This window comes from Lepisosteus oculatus, chromosome 5 (assembly GCF_040954835.1).
Source record: "Lepisosteus oculatus isolate fLepOcu1 chromosome 5, fLepOcu1.hap2, whole genome shotgun sequence".
Taxonomy (NCBI): domain Eukaryota; kingdom Metazoa; phylum Chordata; class Actinopteri; order Semionotiformes; family Lepisosteidae; genus Lepisosteus; species Lepisosteus oculatus.
The window spans coordinates 38,757,781-38,781,614 of record NC_090700.1 but is presented as its reverse complement, the minus strand read 5'-3'; the positions used below and the strand labels follow the sequence as shown (position 1 = coordinate 38,781,614).

General features: G+C 43.0%; 1 protein-coding gene across 20 annotated transcripts in view; it reads left to right on the top strand.

Annotated features, from left to right (window-relative positions):
- Positions 1-23,834, top strand: part of plekha6 (pleckstrin homology domain containing, family A member 6) — a 95,000-nt gene that overhangs the window by 39,127 nt on the left and 32,039 nt on the right. For 17 of the 20 annotated variants that reach the window (XM_069190374.1, XM_015342619.2, XM_069190373.1 and 14 more), the window contains 5 exons: positions 12,409-12,492; positions 14,857-14,977; positions 16,166-16,270; positions 16,725-16,797; positions 23,728-23,828. In XM_069190374.1, coding sequence (XP_069046475.1) covers positions 14,870-14,977; positions 16,166-16,270; positions 16,725-16,797; positions 23,728-23,828 — 387 coding nt within the window. In that variant the 5' untranslated portion in view covers positions 12,409-12,492; positions 14,857-14,869. Of the gene's footprint in view, positions 1-3,112; positions 3,750-9,952; positions 10,197-12,408; positions 12,493-14,856; positions 14,978-16,165; positions 16,271-16,724; positions 16,798-23,727; positions 23,829-23,834 lie in introns of those variants that run through there. The other 3 variants (XM_015342615.2, XM_015342604.2, XM_069190376.1) reach the window with 3 other exon arrangements.

Genomic DNA, 23,834 nt, shown 5'->3' with positions numbered 1-23,834 from the left:
TGTCAGTGCCTGTATATTCTGATATTTACAAGGGCAATGACTTTTATTTACAAGGGTTGTCTGAGAAGAGAATATCAATATGTTCCTGAAACAAAAGAGCAAGCGGGGTGTTTTCTAGAAATGATGGGAGAAGGCATTTGTGTGTTTCAAGTTACATTTCTCAATGTGCTTATTGAACTATAGTTTCACCAGGAGATTCCAGTGCAACTGAAACTGCTACGTCTTTCACAATACTGATACTGCCCAGAAGCTATGTGTCTAGCACATTCTAATGGAGTGTCAACACAGTACAATAGGAAAACAGATGCTTCTCAGTTGAAAGTATAGCCTTGGTTGTGCAGTCGTTGTGCTCTGATACAGTAAGTAAATGTTCTGTTCTTCTGAAAAAGACAAAAATATTACGTATTTTATCAGAAGCTATTAATGCAACAGTAATGCCCTGAAGCCATTGACCACGATTAAACTTTTCTCAATAAACCTACAACACATGGGTCTTTCAGAGCTCTAAATGCTTCCTTGCCTGAGCCATTAGAACAAACGATCCTTCAGGGTTTGCAGTGCTGTGATGTCTGCAGTTAAAGATTTTATTAACCCACAAAAAGGTCTTATCAGGGGCTGTTGTTTGCCTGTGTTTGAAACACTCCTTAGCTCAGCTCCCATGCTTTGTCTTTTAGGTGTGGTTCCTTGACTTCTTTTCTGTTCTTTAAAAATAGCTTTTATCTTAGTGCTTATCTTGTGCTTTGAGGTACCTCACCTCTTTGCAGTGATGCCAGTTGTGATCGGTATCACTTGGCTCCTTGTGAAACAAAGGACTGCAATTCTTTTGTGTCCACTTTTGAAGTGCAGCCCCCGCCTGGGTGACACACTGCAGGTATTCTGTCCCAGGGGCCTCACTGCACAGCTACTGAATTAAGGGGACATTTTATGGAGGCCAGACTGTACAAGCCCAGAATGGAATTTAGCCAGAACAGGGGTTAAAGACCCTACTTTTACGAGAATTGCCCTTTGACCTGTAATGACCAAGTGTTCCTGACCTCAATTTAATGTCTCATCTGAAGGACAGCAGCACCGACTCCAGTAGGTCCCCCATGCCCCCCTTTACTAAACTGAGGCCTTGTTTCTGGGAAATCTGGTTTGGAGGGAAGAGTGAAGCCCAAGAGCTCTTCTCCTCTGCGATTACAATAATTGTCACGATTTGGTTCAATCCCTGCACTACATTGGAGTAAATTGGCATGCACTGCTTCACAAAAGGCACAAGTTGTTTTAGAGTGCATCTTCATGAGCAGACCTTTTCGGCATGTCCGAGTGGCCTTTCTGTTTCAAGTGTGTTTGATTTGTGCTATTACTCTTCTCAGACAGTCCTCGCTGGTTTACTAGGTACTCAGCGATGTCCCAGGGTACAAGTGATTTTGGAAGAACAGGAGATGAAAGCGGAGCTCTCAAAAAGTGTTGGGTTGGAGTGTTGGGTTGAGCCGAAAGGGAAACTAGGACAGAAAACGATGGGGCTTTAACAGAAAGAGCATCAAATCAAATATTAATTTTGTGTAGTAAATGTAGACATTCAAATTGAAGAGTAATAATAATAATCATAATAATAAACTTTATTTTATATAGTGCCTTTAAAGGTGGCTTCTCAAAGCGCTTTACAGGATGACAATAACAATAAATAAGAAGACTACAACAATAATTAAGAAGATTTCACAAGATAGGACACAATTATAATTACAACAATACAACAATAACAATAGAGGAGACCGTGGAAGGTGGTATTAAGAAGAGCAGAGGGGTGAAGAATGGAACCAGTTAAGTAAAGGCTTTTCTGAAGAAGAAGGTTTGAGTCTAGATTTAAAGGAGTTTAGAGAAGGTGACTCTCTGATATCCTTGGGCAAAGAGTTCCAGAGCTTGGGGGCATAGCAGGAGAAGGCCCTGTCGCCCATACAATGTAGACGGGCTTGGGGGACAGTAAGGAGGGCAGAATTTGAAGAGCGGAGGTTGCGAGGTGGGGAGTAGGGCGATAAAAGTTCAGACAGGTATTGAGGTGCCAAACCATGTAAAGCCTTATAGGTGAGCATGAGGATTTTAAAGTCTACACGGAATTTGACCGGAAGCCAGTGCTAGGACTCCAGGATAGGAGTAATGTGAACACTTGCACTAGACCTGGTCAGGATTCTGGATGCTGAATTTTGGACATAGAGTAATCACTGGGCTCAAAACATGTACAGTAAGTCAGTAAGGTTATTTTTGCTTGCTTGTCTGAAGAAACACAGAGCTCTTCCCGTCATTTAAAGTTAGTGGCCGTAACTTAATACTTCGCAAGAAAGGAAGTAGAAAGAGCGTACCAATGCATAGGCATTTTCACACACTGTGTGCATTTACATTTTCAGATCTAGTGAGGATGATTCTGTAAGGAAAAAACACAGATGTTCCAGGGTCCTGAAAGACCTGAAAGTGGGCTCTGCAGAGCAGTCACCCTCCTCCTGCAGAGCGATTTCCATGCCCTTCAGATGTAGATGGGATGTCCCAGGACATGAGTTACACAACAGTTAGCAGTAAAAGTATGGGGAGAAGCACCTGCTGGACACAGGCTGCTTCCTCACTCCAAAGCCCGCAGGATGTGTGGCGGAGAAGGGAGGCTGCTGTTTGCTTAACTCAAGTTGATAAAGGAAGCAATTTTAGGTAGCTACCCCTCTAACTCCTCCCCAAACTGGATTGTTTTGGTTCCATGTAACAAACAGTCTGTTTGTTACATGGATTTAAAAACTTAAAAGAAACCAATCATGTTGTCATAGAGCATAGTAGGAGCATTTTGTTAATGGAACAGGCAAAAGGTTTATTCCATGCTGAAAAGAGAAGAAAGAAAACACAACGTTTTGGCCGTGGAACCTTCTTCAGGTGTGAGAAAGACAGGGTTAATATACCTTCCTTTGCAGCCTATGCATGCTGACGCAGCTACCCACCTGCATTTTTTGAAATTATTTGTTTTTAGCATTTAGAATGAATGGAGGCTCACGTGAATGAGTGACTACAAATGAAACTGTCAAAAATGCCTTTCTACCAAGCTTCTGGCTAGTGTTTGCTTTAACGTTTCTCAACCAAAAAGGACAATTAAAAGTACTTCAACATAATAGGCCAATGCAGCTGTGTGAAGTGTCTAGATTGTCAGTAAACTTCTCTTTCACGAGCTGAGCTGTTCTGATAATCTCCATAGAAATCTGGGGCAGAATGATGTCCTAACGTTCTTTCATCATGCTCTTATTTTTACAGCCTGCCGGGTGCATTGTGTTGTAGTGAATTGTGTGGCAGTCTAGAAGAATTGTATCGAGATTCTGATGGACCTCTTAACTGGGCATGAGACCCCAAACGTGACACTCGTCCCAGCTGACTGGCGCAGTTGAAGCGTCCTCGTTAATTGTCACAGGTCTTTCGCTCTGTACAGGTGTGTGGGGCAGGTTGCACTTGGGTGCTGCATGTGTTTGTGTGTGTGGACCATGACTCAAACCTCGAAAAGTTGGCAAGAGTACAAGACAGAGGTACTGCCACAGAAGGAAGGCTGCTTTTAAGAAAGAATAACAAAGAGAACAGCACTCATGTTTTTGATACCCGCTATCATTATCAAAGACAGTTATAGGAGTAGAAAGTCAGTAAAAGGTGTTGGATTTTCACTTGGCGGCCGAACACTAACTGCAGATCATTGAGAAAAACACAGCTGTTCACATCAAAAGGAGAGCTTCCAATCCAACTTTTTTAAGGTAAGGATAGCATAATCCCTTCGTCGTTTGTCTTTCATGAGCGGGGTATTATACTAACATCACATGCAAAAGCTTTTTCACACTTAACACAATTGTTACGCATATCTTCTGTCACACCTGTTAATTTCTGATCAGTGTGTTGAAGGTGATCTTTCTGTAAACAAAACACAAGTCTTGTCCTGTGTCTGGGAAAAAAAACAAGACTTCCAGGCGGGATTGGTATACTTTTGTACTGTGGGCTGTTACAGCAATGTAAAAAAATCAATAAACACAAAGCTGCAATTTTGTTCAACCGCATATACACCAAAGGTTTTATTGACCCCTCTTGTATTCCCAGCATGTCAGGTTCTGATACACTTCGGTAATGATTGTACTGACAGAGGCACACCCGCCGTGACATAGACAAGGCCTGTCTGGAGCAGTGCCCAAGTGGCCTGTCTTGCTTGCTATCTGTGAGGATGCAAAACTGAGGTGATCTGCAGGAGTCGTGGCTCCCCGGGCTGCAGTTTCTACAGGGGTCGAGCGCCCTCTCTCTTGGTCTGACCCCTGCTGAGAGCAGGTGGGTTACGTAACGGAGATGAGCTCATAGCTGTTCTCAGTAACACACGGGAGTGGCTAGACCCCCCCACACACACACACACCCAGCGGCCTGCCTTCCAGTGGCGTGTCATGAGCAGAGCGGCTTATTTCACTTCCTTTCTCTTTTATTCATGCAGTTCAGAGACACACGTGACCTACAAATAAACGATCGCACGTGCTTTTTCTTTTTGCCTGTTGTGGCAAGAGATGCAGGAGATGGCCGACTTTGAATGGATTGCCCAGTTAACAGTCGTGGGTAACTGGATTGTGTCCTCCTATCAAGAATGGTTTCCATTTTCCCTGGTAGTCTTTGTGCAGCCTTTTCTGCATTCCTTATCAAACGATTTCCTATCAGTTTTTTACTCCCAATATCATTGTAATTAATTAAAAACTTAACAAAGGTATGGTAAATATATATTTACTTTACACCTCCTTGCAGCCCTTTAAATATCTATCTTAGCACCACAGCAGTTATTTCAGCCTTGGAAATTAGTCTCGGCTCCTCAGCTTTCCAAGGACTTCACATTGATTGTTAGGGCACTGAGCCTTTTCAGTGATAGCGTCTTGCTGACCTTACTCAAAATGCAACCTCTGTCAACGTTATAAATTCTCACCTCTGGCAATCTTGTTTCTTTCTTTAAATTACACAGTTATACATGGTTTGTTGTTTTTTTTTTACTGAATTTTTTAATATGTGTAATTCATTGAGACTGCTCTGGATCAAAAGGCGCCGTATAAGAATGACATTTGATTAAGAGGGCAGAAGTCCTGCAGTGTGCAGGCTGTTGATGGCTGTCGTGGTGGTTCCGGAAACTGTACCAGAGTGGAGATCAGCTTTAGCACGGTCTGTTTAGAACACACTTTCACGCACTCCTTGTCTGAACCCAGTGCTTTGCCCGTGCAATTAGACGGGTTTCTGCAAGGCACCGCGGGACTTGTAATTTTCTGCACAGACACCCTTGCCCGGCAGGGATGGAGATAGATGGTTATGTAACTGCGGAGGCCGGAGGATTAAACCATAGGGGCACCTGACAACGGAAAATAGCAATTTGTATTTGTTTCATAACCAGAGTCACACCTTCTGGATCTCAGCATAAATAAGCCTCCGGCTCCTCTCCTTGTCTGTCGCCACAAAAATAAAAATACACAATGCAATTTGGGCCAAACCCTGCCTGCCCGCGATTACACTAAAATAACCGGCTTGGTTACGCTCTAAAAAGCTCAGTCTGAGAAGCCCAGTAATGTGTTTATCTAATGTGGGACTAAAGGGAGCTGGCTTTTTTTTCTGGGGGGGGGGGGAACAAAAATAGAGGGGGGGTCTCAATTATTGCAATTTACAAAAAATGCAAAAAAAAGATCAACCCTGGAGGTGCAGAGAGGTTTTTGCTTTTGAGAACAGCTTGTTCAATGCAAATGTTTCAGATGCTCACCTCAGGCACTGGGAGGCTGCCAGCTCAGGTCGTGGCTGAGCATTGAAAACAAGGATTACGCTGTAATTTAGGAGCTTTGTTAAGGTCGTCCTATTAAAAGTTCACCCTTATGTAGACAATTAGGCCATGAACCGCTGTTAGGCACAAGGTGACTGTATCACTGTATACTACAGTGTGTGTTTGATATTTGTAAGGGCTACTGATGCTTTCATGGTTTTTGCTCTTTTGTTGCTTGTTGAAATGGAAAATAAAAAGAATAGTTAAAAAACAACGTGGGATTCCTCATAAGGGCTCAATCAATAATGGCTGGGGAGGGGGGGGGGTGAGAGCAGATTGTGCTTAAATCTTCAGTTCTGTGTTGCAAAAGTTGCATAATTAGATTTTAATTGGTTCTACTGAACACTGAAGAAGTTTGAGAAAGTTTACCATTGTTGACAACAATACAAAGTCTTGTTAAGTATACCCAAGGGGGACTAGCTCAGTGTATTTGGAATTGATATTTAAGATGAAAAATATCCAAATCTTCTGGCTGTTGTCATATAACAGAATTCGTGGGTGTTCACTAGTTCGAGTTTGGGTCACCCCAGCCACCTCCCTCCTCTCTTGGCTTATGGAGAAACAACACCTTCTGTGATTTCCTGCGTTGCTGCATGCTGGCGGTGATGTCAGTGAGTGTCATTATAGTGCTGATTCAGAAGAGAACCAAGAAGCTGGCGGTGTAGTGGCTCTGTGGCGAAGGATCTGCGTCTGTGGCTGGGAGGTTGCCGGTTCAAATCCAGCAGCCGGCAGACGAATCCTACTCCGTTGGGCCCCTGAGCAAAGCCCTTAACCCCAACTGCTCCAGGGGCGCCGTATAAATGGCTGACCCTGCATTCTGACCCCAAGCTTCTCTCTCCCCGTCTGTGTGCCTGTGTGTCTCATGGAGAGCAAGCTGGAGTATGCGAAAAGACAAATTCCTAATTTCTATGGCTAATAAAGTGATCTGTCTATTCTCCACAATCAGCGCTGTCTCTCCCGTCAGGCACTGTGAAAGCTCTCATCAGTGTGCGGGATGGTTGAGCTCATGTACTCATCTTTGCTGCCCACCCACAGCATCAGAAGTTGTTGGTATGGAAAACTGAATTATGGTGGTTCTGGAGATCCAGAGAAGGACTCCACATCTGGGATCGCAGAATAAAAACTAAACCACTCACAGCTCAGGGACCTGACAGCAAATCATTGTGAACCATAGCACCAATCCCTGGTCTCTGTGTTGGGGAAAAAAAACGTTCCAACCCCTCGTCAGAGAGAGTTCTTCCATGTAAGTGAAGTGATTAAATTTGTCATTTCCTGACTAGCCATGATGAGATACTTAGGGTTTGGCTGTGCTTCAGCATTCTGCTGGGAAGTTTTTAATTTTTTTCTGGAAATTGTACACAGATATCTGCAAAGGATAATCCAACAGGCTGGGCCTTCTGGAAAGAAAAGCAGGCTATTTAGGGGTGTGAGTAACTTTTAAAGGCAAACTCTTTAGTTTGAAAGAGATGTTAAAGCTGTAGTCTACTGAACCATATGTCATAGCTAATAAACTGAGGAATCTTGATAGAAAAAGAAACAATCTTGAAAATTAGTCAGTACAGAGTCTTGGCTGCCTTATAATGCAAAGATTTTAAGCATTTCAGCTCAGAGGCATAGAAAAAATGAATATGGTCATGAAATGAATATTTTATTCCGTTTTCCTATTGTCTGCAAAAACATCTTATGTCTCATTAAGGAGGGCTTTCGGGAAAAATAATTGAAGGCACGCTCAAAGTAATTGTTTGCTTCTTTGTCTCTCAAAACCCTCCGTAGATCTCATCTTTCCTGGAGTACATCAGGGAAACAGCCTTCTTAGCTGTGCTGAACCCGTGGATTACTGTGTGTCAAGCTGTGCTCAACTGTCAGGGAACTCGTTGCACCTAAAACATTCAGGCAATTTGAATGAAGCAACCTTTGGTTATAACTCTTAATTCTTTTACAGGGTTGGGAAATCTTTTATTTCCTCTGCTTTCAGCCTTGTCTGTTGCAGGGCAGGGTTCAGTGTCTCTCAAGAGAAATAAATCAAGCGTCACCGTGCCCTCCTGTGGATTTCACGAAGGCAGGCCAGGGGGTTGACAGGGTGAACTTGTTTTGAGCTGCGATTTCACCTGCAGCTTGCACTTGCAACTAGACTGAGTCATCAGCCCCTGGAAAGGGGCTCTGCCACAGGAAACATAATCTGCAGAACTCGCAGAGAAACTCTCTGTTCAGTGAGTTTTGCATCCTAGTGTGGGGGCAATAAGATAAAGAACTGGTAGGAGAAGGAAGGCGAGAGAAAAAGAAAATGAAGCACAGCAACCAATGGGTTGAAGCGGGGCATACTGTACGTCTGGAGAGCGCGGACTCGAGCTGGCCCTCCGTGCTTGAGTGGTATGATGTTATGCCACTGATCTGCCACGGTGCTCAGGAGAAGACCCTGAGAATGTTAAGAAGTGGTTGGGGGACAAAGAGAGCTCCCTGATCATCCACGGCTGGACAGCCCAGGTAGCATGGTGCTTAGTCCTGCTTTTTACAGCTCAAGGGCCTTGTGCTGTAAAAGGGCCTTGTGTTTGGTTCCAATATGGTTTGCCTGGTCTGTGTGGAGTCTGCATTGAAAACCGCTCAGACATGTGCCGGCATCTCCCAGGCTGTCCCACGTTGTTTCTTTCCAGGGGTGGAGGAATCGAAGGGACTTCTTAGCTGGGTTTGTTTTTCCCCAGTGCAAACAGTGCTAAACAGAACGAAGAGAACACAACGGGCATGGCCATGTCTGTTCTGATAAACTGATGAGCCCTTCGTCGTGGGCCACTTCTCATCGTGGTCATGATACTGTAACTGTTGGTTCTGTTAGTCCGCCATAAAAGAGATTTCTGTATTGTCCATTTACAAAATGACAAATCAGTTTTGTACATTGGGACAACAACAGTTTGGTCTCACTTGGGAAATGCAACAGGAGAACAAATCCAAACCATGTACTCCCAATGGCTTTGATTCCTGCTAGTGTATCATGCAGTGGCTGTCCTGTAAATATTTTTTCCCCCTTTTCCTTGGGGTTTGTAGGTTTTTCCTTTGAGTGCCAACGTCAGCAAGCCTTGCACGCCACCTTTGCAAAAAAAACACGTTTTGGCTGTGCTCGATCCTTTCTCGTTTTGTCTCAGGGGGGCAGCTGGCTGTTTCCTATTGATGTTTTATGATTGCTGTCATCCAGTCTTTGATTAAGTCACGGATCCTATTTACCATGTTCTACCACCTATGTCATCTTCTACAAACCATCTGTCAGCAACGGGCACTGTCTTCAACACACTGCACAACTGCAGGAAACTATAGTTTGATATTGCTTGACATGTAAACTTCCAGTACATCCATATTAAATGTTTCAAATATTAATATATAATTTTCTCTTTACATTCATATATTGGATTAGCTGAGCACTTTGTTATAAAGGTTTATAACCTTTATAGTAACCCAAAACGTGAAACACCTGGTAAAATGTGTATACACACTCGTTCCGGTTGTACAGCTAGTATGTGGAGGACAAATTTGGCTGCCATCCTGTATTAAGAAAAAAACTGCTGCTTAACCCTCCCCTCCTCTGTATATGGTGAGCAGTAACATAACTTTTGAACAGTACTGCGTGCGTGCATCTTGGGTTTTGTGTATTTTTGGATCCAGTACACACCCAGCTGATCAGGAATTAAAATCAGGGCATTCTGTTCAGCAGACAAGTATCATTTCTTATTAATATAGGTTCCGATGTTGCTGTACAAGTGTGTTGGAATCTTTAAGGCTGCAGAGAGAAGATGCAGGAGGAGGGATTATACTACACAGTACCCAAATGGGTGACTGTTTCTTCATCCTTGACTTTTATCCCAGTCCCCTGGGAAGCCGAGTGGTGAATCCCCAGTGTAGAGCTCACAGGCCAGCCCGCTTGAACCTCACTGGTGCTCAGTGAACATCTCTACTCCGGTCTGGAGGATTCCAAAGACAGGCCTTCACGGGCCTCCTTTTCTTCAGCTGCTCCTAGGGGAGAAACAGAAGGCAGAAAAAAAAAAACGTGCCGACCGAGGAACCGAATCAGCTGAGCCTTGCAGTTCTGAAAAACGAGCGAGAGAGAGAGTCAGCAAGAGACGGCGAGTGAGACAGAGAGGAGGGAGAGAAAGAGAGAGGCTGGCTGGAGCACACTTCTCCAAGGAGAGGAGATGGGGAAATAAAACTAGCATCACAGCAATTGCAATTTTCAGCACCAAAGAGCAAAAACAGGTTTTAACTCCAAACCAGGGTCTTCCCTTCCCCTGCCACCTGAATGCATCCTCTCCTTTCTCTCCGTGGAGCCTCACTCTGATTCTGTTATATGATTGATGTAAGGAAAAATGCTGAAGTTTCGCGCGGACCGGAGAGTGAGGTAGGTAGGATGCTGTGCTGTGGGCTTCGAGGAGAGCTCAGACATGAAGTTTATTATGTAGAGCTGGTTAGCAGCTGCAGTGGGAAGTGACTGGGAAGCTGCAGGTCAGTGATTACTGCAATGCAGTGCTGGAAGGACAGGACCTGTTCTGTGTTTTGTGTATTTATGGGAGATGTATGTATGAAATAGAGAGAATGTGTGTGCCTAGATGTTTATACTTGAGCAAGAAAAATGGTTAAATAATCCTGGGCAACTGGGCGTGTAGCGAAACTAGGTCTAGGCTGGAATGAGTACAGTAGTGGTTTGCACATGTTTGATAATTACAGCACTTTACAGTGATTCAAAAGCTGCAGTTTCAACACCAATATGTTGTAGAAATATTATCCCCTTGTGCTTCTGTGCTTATAATTTTATCTCTTATTGGCACGGGATGTTTCTGTCTCTGTCTGTGTTTGTAGACTAAGCATGAAGCACTAAGCAGCAAGGGAAGTTACTTTCAGAGTAAGTGAAGGCTGTCAGTGCTGTAAGTGTGCGGATGGTGTTGGTTAAGGTTTCACTCTCCGTGTGAGTTTAGTGTTCAGAGCAGACTCGGGGATGCGTGTAGGAAATGGAGCAAGCCCTCGCTGACTCTTCGGCTGGGGTGTCTGTTTTTGTGCTCTCGTGTTCCCTGCGTCAGCCAGGAGCTGGCACGTGCTGTGTGTGTGTAGACTGCACCGTGGGCTTCCTGCTGAGGACGAGGGATGTGTCATGTCAAAACAAGCCAAGCAGTTCTTTTGATTGCTTTTCAAACATTGTCATTAATCCCTGAGTGGAATAAAAAGTAACAAGTGCAGAGTCTTTCAGACAATGTCTTACTCACTACAAAGTCCTAATTTGAAACCACTGTGTTTATTTATGTGTAATTAATGCTATTTACTACACCATACATACTGTATATGTCAGATAAAGACCATCCCACAATACATCTTCTAGGTTTTTGAGCAGTCATTTATCCCAGCAAGAAACCATTTATACAGTCAAGCGAAGGAGTCCTATTATGACATGCAGTGTAACATAAAATATTATTTTTTTAATAACATCATTCTAATATGACAGGAAACACCTTTTAGGGTTGTGGTATATTTTAAGAGCAAGCACTTGCTATTAAATGTGGGTTTGTGAATATTAGCTTGGCAGTTTCACAATGCTAGAAAACAGAAGAGTCTAAACAGACTTCTGTCCCTGCTTCTCTTTTATAAAATCACAGTTAGAAGCCGTGCTTAGCTGTTTTGTTTCTGTAAGGGCTCGGTGTGACATGGCTAACTTTGACTAATGCAAGGAACATACAGTTCTGTTTGTTTTAATTACAAAACAAGCCACATCAGTCTGAAATAGAAGTATTCTTCTATATCTGTTGAGTCCTGTTCAGTGCACGTTTGCCATAAAAAAAATAAATACGAGTCTCAGATATTATCAGGACATGCTGATTGGTGGCAGTAAGAAACAGGGGTGTGCACACAGTGTATGTTTCAGCTCACATGAAAGAATGCAGAGTGTGAGGTTTCTGAGAATGGTATTGCATTTTTTTTTCTACCCTACGGTGATTATGGAGATAATATCAGTTCAGGGTTCCTCATGCTGTCTCATAAATCTCTGAAACGCACCCATATTTATGACCTCCCCAGGCATGCCATGCACCTGGCTGGTAAACAAAATGACTTCCCAGCCCAGAGCTTCAGGAACATGTGTTCTGGCTTCATTGATTCTTAAAACCCATACAGAACCAGAAAGCGTATCTTGTACCCCGTAAGAGCCTTATTCCTTCATTCCCTGAATGGTGCTTTAGTAGGACCACACATGCGGTGCCCTGAAATTGAGCCTCATACACTCACACCATGTTTGCCTGTAAAATTCCCAAAACGCTTGAGCATCGGGGTGAGCAACAGCCTTGACTGACACGGATGTCATACAGCCGTGGCACAAAAAAGGAGCAGATACCAATACATTCAGGCTGAGTAACTTGATATAGGGCATCATGCTTTGATGCAAATAATTGTGCCTTAGGTCCATACACATATGTACTGTATAATATTAGGAAGTACATTGAAAGTTTGGACTAACCCTTGGAGGATGTTCATTATAGTATTGTATGTCTGATCCGACTTATGGCACACAGCGGAGAACTGGCACAGGTTAGTGTGTTTTCTCATCACCACCTCTGTTCTCTTTACAGCCACAATGACAGAAATGGAGCACTGGGGCACCCAGTGATTCAAAACAGCTCAGAGGAGACACGCAGACTGCAGCGACTTCAATAGTGAGTACGGCAGGAAACCAAGGGCCTGGTTTTCACGCTCCTGCATGGGGAACACAGAGACAGTGGTCCTGCTGGCATTAGTCTTTAGAAGGAATGGAAGTTTATAGACACGAAGGAAGGCACACTGGCTAGCTTGCTTGATTACAAGTAGATGATGGGTCCAAGCATCTTATCCACCCATGTTTTTGATGGATCCAAGCTGCTACAGGAACCAACTTATTCCAGACACCCGCCACCCTTCATGTATAGAAGTGCTTCCTATTCTTAGTCCTTATTTTCCATCTCTGTCTCCAGGCCCTAGTTTCAATGCTGATCTTGAAGCAGTTCACTGGATTAAGCTATTCTGAACTGCTTTCAGAATTTTTAACACGTCTGTCCAGTCTCCTAATTTTCTTGTTTGTTTGTTCCTTTATTCTAAGTGGGATCTGACAAGTGTGTTGTAAGTGTAATTGCGGCATAATATTTGTAGCATAACGTCTCTTGATTTCCACTGTACAGTCAAGAACTGAGCATGAGGAAATGTGAGATACAGTTTCTCTTGTTTTTTTGTTATTGGCTGCATGTCAGTATTCAAAAGGACAAACTGGATATGCTAGAAATATTTTTTCCGTGTTTATCTTTTTTGCATCCATGTTTAATCGACAAACAATCTGTACTTACTATATGTGAAATTTGAGACTCTGAGACAGTTGATGATACAATGAATTCGTAGATTTGCTCTTCAAATTCTGACATTTTTGAAGCCTGTATGACAAAACATGAGAGATAGAGCCCAAACTGAGGAACCACTGAATCTTTCTTACATTAGGTTATTTAGAAGATTCAAGATTGATTCAAGATTGTAATTCACAAGAGTTAAACGCATAACTAAATAAGTTAGTTATAACCTATAGAGAGGATAAGAGAAGATAAGTTTACTTTTGCAAAACCAGAACTTGCTCTGAAAGTCATGAAATGAGACTCCTTAATTTGAAATAGAACTAGATGCTGTATAAATATGGCAGATTTATACTGTACATAAAGATTAAAGGTGATGGAGGGTGTTGATTGTATCTCAGAAGAAAAGTGAGTTTCAGCCCTGGAAACGACACTGTAGCAGCACTCTCAGGTGTCCGGCTCTGCACTCCGAGCGGGAGTTTCGCTTTGTGGTTTCTGTTTCGAAAGCCGAGCTTGTTGTATGCCCGCTGGCTCTCGGCACTCGGGAGAGGCTCAGCACTGTGGAGGTTCTCCCTAGCCTGTCGAAGCCCGGGCACCGGAGAGGCAGGAGGGGAATCACGTTCCAGCAGCTCAAGTGACCATGACCGTTTTCTGTGTGTTCACTGAAACTAGGTGATGTCACTGGATAATCCTCCCGCACAATGCTGAGGAGGAGGGAGAGGCCAGTCAAGTTACAGTTAAAAATATGTTTTAACCACAGCTTTCAGACAATAGAAAAGAAAAAGAGCAATGGAAGTGTTTTTCTCATAAGTGCACAAGAAAGGCTCCCAAGACCTTGCATGACCCTACCCTTCCTCTGTTGTTGGTTAAGCAGAATCAGTATTGTTCCAAATATGTATTTGTTAATGGAGAATGTGGTAAATGCAGGCGTAGAGCTTTCTTTCTGCGGTTGTTTCTTCAAACGCTAACCCGTAGAAGGTATTATCCCTTTGCATTTCATTTATGTCTTGGAGGGATCCAATATTTTTTTCATGGGTGTTTCTACGGCCGCCAAAACTTCACTCCAGGCTCTCTAGCTTTTTTAGTTTCTTGGTGTGAACATTTTGAGATTAAAAGTATCTAAAAATATTTTTGTTGGGATTACACCTGAGGTGAAATAGAGCATGATATTAACTACAGTCTGACCTCTACTGCTGGAATTGTACTCTGAACTGGATGGGGTCTTGACTTGCACAATTGTGTTCCAAAATTAAAGGAAATAATCAGCCAAGCAGTAAACCTGCCCTTTTCCTGGTGAAGAACTTATCTGTTAGGACTCAGCGTAGTGCAGTCTGTGCAAGAATCTGTTTAACATGACTCTGATTATACCAGTGAAAACCCCTGTCTTGCAATCTTTTCCTAACCATCTCGTTTCTTTAACTGAAACCACAGGACTGCAGAATTGTAATGCTGCCAGCCCTAATAAAAATAGAACGAGTGGTTGCTGCTGAATCCCTAGGCACTTCTCTTCAGTATTTGTTGAAATGTTTGTACAGACACAGTAACGTGATTATCGGCCACATGGGTGCAGGCAGAGTGTGCTTTCTTTCATGCTCTTCTTGGTTCGGTGCTGTCAGCTTTAACTGCCCCGTCCCATCAATGGGACTGAACGACTTGCAGGATGAACGAGGGACTGAGTGCCGAAATATTGCTCTGTGTTTGCCGCAGCTCGAACCCGGACATGAGTGGCAAAGCGGTGGGGAAGAGGCCCGTGAGCATCACCAGCGACGTCAACTCCACGCACGCCATGGTGTCCGATGTGTCTCCAGAGCAGCTGCCCAACGGGAGGGTCAGTACTGAGTCCAAGGTGGCGGCCGAGCTCTGTGCTGCGAGTTAGGGTCTGGGTCACGTCAGCGAGTACGAGCAGGGTTGCCCAAGCGTCCGTGTGCTGCCGGGGAGGGGGGGGAGGTGAAGCACAGTAGTGGAAAAACAAATATTTGAACTTGAACTTGAACTTGAACTTTATTGCCATATGTAACCGGTACTGGTCCAATGGAATTCTTACTTACAGAAAGTCTCTCGATTTGTAAAACAAGTGTAAAAAACAAAACAAAGTGCAAACAGTGCATCAAGACAATATACAAACAAACAATAGACAATGTGCAAGTAAACATGCAGGCAGTTTGAATGTAAACAATACAGACGTGTAAACAATGACTGGAGACGTACAATAAATAAATTACAATGAGGTAGATGGTGATGGTGTGGGTGTGGTCCGAGGGGGATGGCTAAATGTGTTCGCCAGTCTCACTGCTTGTGGATAGAAGCTATTGAAGAATCTAGTGGTAAGTGTCCGAATGCTCTTATATCTCTTGCCTGAGGGCAGTGGGGTGAAGAGCTCATGCCCTGGGTGGTGACTGTCCTCTGTGATGGCCAGAATTCTACCACGGCAGCGGTCCTCATAGAGCTGTTTAATCTCGGTGAGACCGCAGCCGATGATCTTCTGGGCCATATTGACCATTCTCTGCAGTGCCTTTCTTTCTCGCGAAGAGGTGTTGCTATACCACACGGTGATCCCGTTGGTGAGGACAAGTATTTATGCCAAGTTTTAAAATAAAAATGATATAGTCACTATCCAGACAAGAATAAGAACAATCTGCTCTGTCCCAGGATTTGGACATGCTGTCCTTGGTTATTTATTCGAACAGGGGCTAGGACGGGTAACATTTTGGATGGAGCTTTCTGGATTATACTTACAGAGGGTCAACACTTTGACCTTTATGCCATCCACAAATTGTAAACCCAGTATTTGATGGTGGGTTTTCTTTAGGGAGCAGCAAGAATAACCTGGCAAACACAAAGAGTTTCCATTCTGCAAATTGTGGGTGAATCTGTAGTATTTGATCCTCCAATTAAAAGGGCTGTGCATCCTGAAACCTGCAGAAGGATCACACTCTGCTGTGTTGTGTTACTCTATGATTGTATGTATCCTGTATTGGACTGTTTATTCTTCCCGTTTTCCTCCCGTCCCTTTTAGGCCTCTCGCTCTTCCAAGAAAGCCGTCACGTTCGGGAAGCGCTCCAACTCCATGCGCAGAAACCCCAAGGCAGAGGTCACCCAACAGGGCTGGCTGTACAAGCAGGTGGGGGGCCGCACTCCGTGAAAGGGGGAGCCCAAAAGCCAGTGTGTGGTGCATCAGGTGTAGGCAAGGCGACCCCCGGGCTAACAGCAGAAAGCCGCAGACATGCAACTGTAGCTCTGTCATTGACAGAGCTACTGTTTCGTTTCTTCCTGCCTCCTGTAAACAGAGGCGTGTACAAGCCTGGCATTACCACTCAGACTGACTTGATGTCTCTGCTGAGACATGTGGGTTAGTACTTTATCTGAATCTCTATTTGTGTGTGGGGGGGCGGGGCAGCATTAGGGCTGGGTAAGGCTGAGAAACCGTTTTTGCTCGTCATGAAAGGCATCACATCCATTGTCCGCTTAAGAAAAAACAAGTTATTAAGAAACGCATTTAGACCAGAGAGATGCGGGTGTATCATTAGCTGTGACTCAAAGTTTCCCCTTCTTTCTCCCTCTCGCTCTGCCTCTAGGCTAGCAATGGAGTCAAGCAGTGGAACAAGCGCTGGTTCGTCTTGACGGATCGCTGTCTTTTCTACTACAAAGGTACGACTTATTTCGATGTTCATGTGGAAATTAGAGAAATAGTTTCAGCTTGTGGGAATGTGTGACTTTTGTATCTACTTTAAGCCACTATCTTTGCTCTGATACTATCTTATTGTACTTGACTGATGATTCTGTGCATTGAAAGCATTGCTATGCAAAGGGTTTATGCATATCTTTTCTTGGGATCACAGAATTGTTTTATGAATATGTCACAGTTGCGGTATGGTATAGTATACTGCAGCTGGAATTCCTTGATTATCTCTTTTACTAGGTTTATTACATTTGTTTCTTGTCTTCTGCCAAATGACTGGGAGGGGGGCTAGATTCTCCATTCTGGTCTTGTCTTCTAACTTAACAGTACTGTGCATGAGCACAGAACTCCCGAGCCCTGTAAATTCTACTGGTCCTTAATCAAAATCATAGTGGACATATACATTGCTGAATGGTTTAGTTACAGGTTATTATAAGGATTAAGGGAACAAGATCTTCGGACTCATGCCATCTTACTCTGCTGAAAACCAGGTTCCATGGGCAGAACCTTCATACCTTGTATGATGCCTTGTCTGTGGACCTCTACTTAAATCTATTGGGGACTCTCAATCTATTGGGGAATGTCAACATTTTCAATACTGACTCACAGAATGAAGACCTATCACTTCAATCTAGCTTTTAAAGTGTGATTTATTTTTTCTTTGGGTTTATCCATTTTGCTGTGCCTTTCATTTTTTCTGTTTTTACTTTTGTAGTGTATATTACATTTGAGCTATTTTAAAGCACTTTGAGATTCTTGAAAGTCTCAGATAAAATTGCATTATTTTCATCATCTTCAATAATTAGATGGAACTGTGGTGGTTTATTGTCTGTTTTTTCTAAGTGTACTTAGTCAAATTCATGGAAATATAATGCCTACATACTTGAACATGAACGGCAAAGGAAATTATTAATGGGACCTATCTAGGGCTTGTAGACCATGGATACGCTGCATTGAATTAAAAGAGAAGTGGGATTAATGGAGTGTGATCCTGAAATGTGCAGTGTTTTTTACAAGCTGTTCCAAGAAATTTTTGAAGATGTGGTAGTAGTCTGTGCTGAAGCCAGTAAACCTCTTTGACTAAGTGTTTGAGAAATTTTAGAAGGTTCATTGTTCCCCTGGACCTGCTGGGCGTCAGGTACTATATACAGCAGTGGGACGTGTGGCAGAAATGGAGGAGTGACGCAGTCAGATATCCCTGTCTTTCCTGCAGATTTACTCACTTTGTAAACATGTGCAACATGCAACATCGATTCCTGTCAAACATTCCCGATTTCCTTCAGAGTGGAAGGTAATTGTCAGCTGTTTTATGCCATAGGCCATTGCTGTGAGGTTTTTTAATACCCGTGTAGAAGCCAGGGGAGTGATACTTCCACGAGAGACTCATTATAACTATAACTACAAGTCACGTTACAAAGTGTACCTTCAAGCATACACACACAGAAGTTCATACTGTCTTTTTAACTCCAGTGTGTTCAGTATTCAGTCACCTGGTGGCTGCTCTGCTGTGGGTGTTACTGCTCTTCCTTTCAGAGCAGTCACCTGGCAGCTGTACGCACTTGTTTGCATGGGTGCCCCAGGCATCAGGACCTTTAGAAGCTGTGTCATTGAAGTGGCCCTGAGGTGCTGGAGGAGATAACAGAAGAAATGATTATATCACAAAAAGAAATCTAACCTCATGCAAGTCAAAAAGTTATTAGTTCTCATAACTGACTACTATGACAGCTACTGTACAGTATGTTGTGACAAACGCTTGTGCACACAAGCATGCAGAACAGTAGTGCAATCAAGTTTGTTCTTAGCTCGGGTGTTTTTATTAGAATGGTGTTTTTACATTTTGTCTACACATGGCAGGGTGAAAGGGAGCAGTACTGCATTGGAGAGTGAAACACATCTGTAAAGAGCTGTTCTTAATGTGCCAAGACAGGTGGGAGAATTACTGTAACAGCATGGCTTTCTGATTACCCGTCCGATTAGGGCTTGCAAATGGCATTTGTAAATTAAATATATCAATGTGTTATTAACAGAGTGAGAAAAAAGTGAAAATAACCATCTTCTACTGTAGATTACCCTCATGTTCGTAACAAAACCCCAATCCTTATTATAGTCTGAAACACAACTCTAACCCTAGTGTAATTTGCAGAAGGTAGGTTGTTCTGTTTTTCATGCTTTATACATGTACAGTATTAACAGTGGGCTTATTACGCATTGATAAAGTAGAATTTTGCACCCCCTAAACTAAAGTGTGACCTGTTTTCTTTCATGAGCTGTTAGTTGATTCCCCCCCTCCAGGTTTTTTAGTTAATAGCCTCTGTGGTCACAGGTCCCTTTGTGTCAGTCTGGAGCCCAGGGCTGTTTCCACAATGCTTTGTAGTTATTAGAATTCATTCAAGATTTAATATCTTAGCACCGAGTGAGATCTAATCTTAATCATCTCAGTCTGGGCAGATTCAAACACCTCCATACGGTGGTTCTTGGTGGCATTTTTCAGAGTACTGAGAATTATTTTTTTAATTTTAATTCCAGTTCCCAAACTGAATAGAATAGAAATATTAAGGTTCTGTTGTATTGTTACAGTTGTCTAGTCAGTGCTTCAGAAATGTGGCACTTAATTATATCAGAAGATCTGCCTTGCCGTTGAATTTTGAATGGGTTTCTGATTCTTTTGCAAACGTCAGTGGTTATCTAGATCGTCTGTGTCCGTGCACTCAGCAGCTGTTGCTGATGTCTTGAAAAGAGTGACGTGAGAGTTCAGAAAGATCGGTGACTGCCGCGTAAAGGTTAGGAATGTTTGGAATCATTTCAAAAGCTGTGAAATCCAGAGGTTTAAAATTCCTCTTTGTGCCGGAGGTTTTGTGTTTGAAGATTACCATCCTTGTTGTTGCTTAAGAAGGGCTTTTGACATGGCTTCTGTCCATTGCCGCAAAAGGGTGTTAAGACATCTGTTCTCCAGGAGGAAAAGAGATTTGATGAAAACTGGAGTTAACATTTTGAATGTGCATGGCCGCCATGCCACATCAATCAAAATGTCACTGAGGAGGACGTTAAGGTCACATTCCTTTAATGCCATCTGTAAGACATTTCTTTCAAAAGCGGCCGTCAGAGTCACCTGTGCAGACTGCTGCTCATCCTAAAGAGTTGTGACATACAGTACTGTAGGAATCATCTGTAATGACAGGCTACAGACAGACAGCTCCTCTGGCCCCCTGCCTGCGCTTTCTGTTCGTGCGGATATACAGTATGGTTATATACACTGTAGTTGGAAGTACAGTGCAGTTTGGGGAAGCAGCAGATGTCTGTAGGCTGCTACAGCAAGAGCATGCCTGGAAGGAATTTGTGGCAAGGAAATTCATGTAAACCTAAAAAAGTTGTGTGAGTGTTTGATCCCAACAAGTTTTTGTTTCTATTATCAGGCTGTTATCAGTACTGTACAATAACTGGAAACCAATCTTGATCCTTTATCTTGTTCAGTTTCCTTCTGTATTCAGAGGTTTTCAGGTGGTGATTATTTTCATACGACTCAAAACAGACAGACATTCTGTTTAAATTTTTACAAAGTCACTCACAGAAAATGAAAAGCACAGGCATGTTTTTTTTTCCTGTAGTGGCTTTAAAGGAGGGATAATTGATGAAAACTCCAACTCCAGTTGAGCTCAAACTGTTAAAGTAAATTAACATAATATCTCTTGTACCTTAACACCATATTTTATGTAAAATAGTTTAACATTTGGATACAAAAGAGCATGGTAATTGTTAGGGAGTAAAGGCAAAAGACATATCACGCGTGCTGTGACTTTGGAATTAGATAAGTTACAATGAAAATCTAAAGCACTTTCCTTGAAATGCTACTGAAATTAAATTGCAAATCCGAGTTTTTTTACCTTTTGATGTTAATTGGGACTGAAGTAATGGGGATACGCTAATTTTAAGTAGAGTTATGTGTGTATGGTTGGAAGACTGTTGGAACTACCACACCACCTTTTTTGTTTTGTTTTACAACAGCAAGTGAAGAGTTTATGGATTGCTTCATTTAGATATAGCTGGAATGAGCAATACACACGATTTGCCTGAACTACATTTTGGCAGCTTTGTTCCGTGAGAGTTATTTTTGCCCCTTTATAAAAAATGAAAGTGGGACAAGGTCAGTTTTTCAAACCAAGTGCTTAACAAACAGTGCTGCCTGTGGTCATTCCAGAACAGGGACAGGGGTGGTCTTTACAGTGATTGTCACTACATTCTCATTAAAAAATAACAATTTGCTATAAAACTGATTAATGTCGTGCCCAACGATGAAGCATGTTCCTTCTAATGACCATGGTTAAGAAATATTACATATAAATTACACAATGTGTAAGGCCTCATTTAGAATACATTTTTGGTCACCATGTTTCAAGACAGATCTTGTTATTTTGGAATCAGTTCAAAGAAGAACGACCTGACACATGATTGGGCATAAAGTAATGTCCTACACTAACAGGATAAAAGAGCTGAACCCTTTAAGTCCTTAACAGAGAAGATTTTGAGGGCATCTGATTCAGGTATTCAGAATCCTCAAAGGCCACCCAGCGGATTTCTTCAAAAAGATCACTGAGACATGAACCAGAGGGCACAAGTGAAAACTAAGTGGAAGTATATTTAAAACTGAAGACCGAGGCACTTCTTTACCCAAAGGGTTGTGGGAGTATGAAACACAGTACCCAACCGTGTTGTTGAAGCTGATTCCCTGGTATCTTTCGAGAAACAGCTGGATGAGATCCTCAGATCAATTAGCTTCTAACATCCAAATGAGCTAGATGTGTAGAATGGCCTCTTGTCTTTTGTATCTTTTCTTATGTTCCTAAATGTTGAGGCTCGAGGCTCCAGTGGCTTAACCAATATAGGCCCTTGCTTAGGGTCTCTTAGCAGGAAAGCGAGGTTTGCTTGACAATGGCCGATTCTGACCTGGTGTGGCACAGAGAAACGTGTTTTTTTTTTTAAATGTGCGCAAACCCATTTATTGGCTGTTCAAGTTGCTTGCAGTCAGTCTCATTTGCAGCACCACAGAGGTTTATACAGAGACACCAGTTGACCAGTGACCAGTACCAACTGGTCAACAGTGACTGCTGCGCGCCTGCCTGGGGGCGGAGACGGCGGCAGCTTGTTTCTTTGCAGTAGCGCACTGGCGCGCTTCCTGTCACATACTGTATGCTACGAAATGTCTTTTCAATGATGCACGTGTGCGAAGGGATCCCTGCGATCCGGGGATGGGGACTCCGCACCAGCAGGAAGAATGCCAAGAATTTGTTTCTGTTTCCCGTTTCCCTTTGCCAAGAGTCTCAGCTGCAGGAAGCAGAGAGGTGCGCAACGTGCAAATTCTACAGTCTAGCAGACGGGCTGCTTTCTTTCTGAACGCTCATGGTAGACGACCAGAATTGTTTACTAGTACAGACCTGAGGGGCATCATATCTTTAACATTTTGATTGGAAATTATTTTGCTTCAGTTCATTGAATAAACCTTCACATTTATGAGATTGCATTGTTTTGAAGTGCATTTGTTAAACGTTTAAGTCCCCTCTTAAAAACGTTAAAAGTTATGAGAGCATTAGACATAAAAACAAAAGCTTCGAAATCCAGGACAGTGTTGCAATATGGTAAAATATTGGTATTGCTTGAGATAATACAGTGACTGCACGTGTGCTGTGCAAATTTGCCATGACAGACATTCACAAGAGCGTATACATACGCATACATATTTAAAAACTTTTCAAAACATCTGGTGTAGATATTTTCTGTTAAAAATTCAGGAGCTACAACAAGAGGTGTTGATCCTGTACGTTCCTAGGAGATGGAGCTGTGTTCGGAGAGAGCCATGTTGTTTTTTTGCCAGTACTTCTCCAAGAGAACAGTTTCTTTAGGTGTGGACAGAGCTCTGACCACACCAGGCGCTGTGCTCTGCGGCTGACATTCTGATCCAGCGGACGAGTTTTGCAAGAAGGTTTTTCCTAGCAATTACTCACGAGTACGATAGAAACAAGCAAACAAAGGCAAGAGCCTAATTGGTGTGTTTTGCGCAGTGTCATACAGGTGAGGTTGGACTGTGAGCATTGTGTGCGCAGTGGAGTGATAATGAATACAGTATATGTTTGCAGTGTGACAGTCATGCAGTCTCCTCTTGGATAATAATGTCGAACGGCTCTTGCAGGTGTGTGTGTACATGCGTGCACCTGTGACAGTAAACAGATTCTTATTGCCAGAACTGATCCCTCTAGTTGCACAGGTACACAGTTGGCAAGGGGCCAGGCTTAGATTCCAACAACACTGAGTCATGGGGGCTGATCGCTATCTCTTGACTCCGGCTCTGCGATAAACCTAGTGCAGTCAGCCTCACCGGCTCAGTTTCTACAGACGCCCAGCCTGGGACGGACACACAGCTGGGGAGTCTTTACTCTCCTGTTTCACGAGAAAATAAGACTGGATGCAGCGACCCTGCAGCTGATATACTGAAACAGCACCACACAGTCGGTCTGCAGCTCTGCCAGCACTAAGGTGCCACCAGGATTCAGGATCTTTCTGTTTCCATTCTGTCTTTTAAATTTTCATGAAGTGTTTCATAACTCACTTAGCTAGAGTCTTTGCTTTTGGCTTTTTTTTAACCAAGCAATGGATTTTATAGGTAGATACGGGCTTTTTTGTGCTCATTCTCACTGCAGGAATGGGAAATAACAAAGAGATTTACCAGCTGATGAATCTGAAGTTGTGGCTGTTTTTGCCGTTTTTGAAATATTTTTATCACAAGGAAGTGGACCTTGCCTTTTGAGAGAAGGGGATTCTATCAGGAGCAGAGGCTGCTACTCATCTGTCTGCAGGATTAATCAGTCTTTTTTTATTTCGATTGTTGTTTTTTTGGCTCTACGACCCAGACGAGAAGGAAGAAGGAGTCTTAGGGAGCATCCCTCTCCTCAGCTTTCGGATCTGCGGGGTCCAGCCTTCGGATAACATCAGCCGGAGACACGCTTTTAAGGTCAGT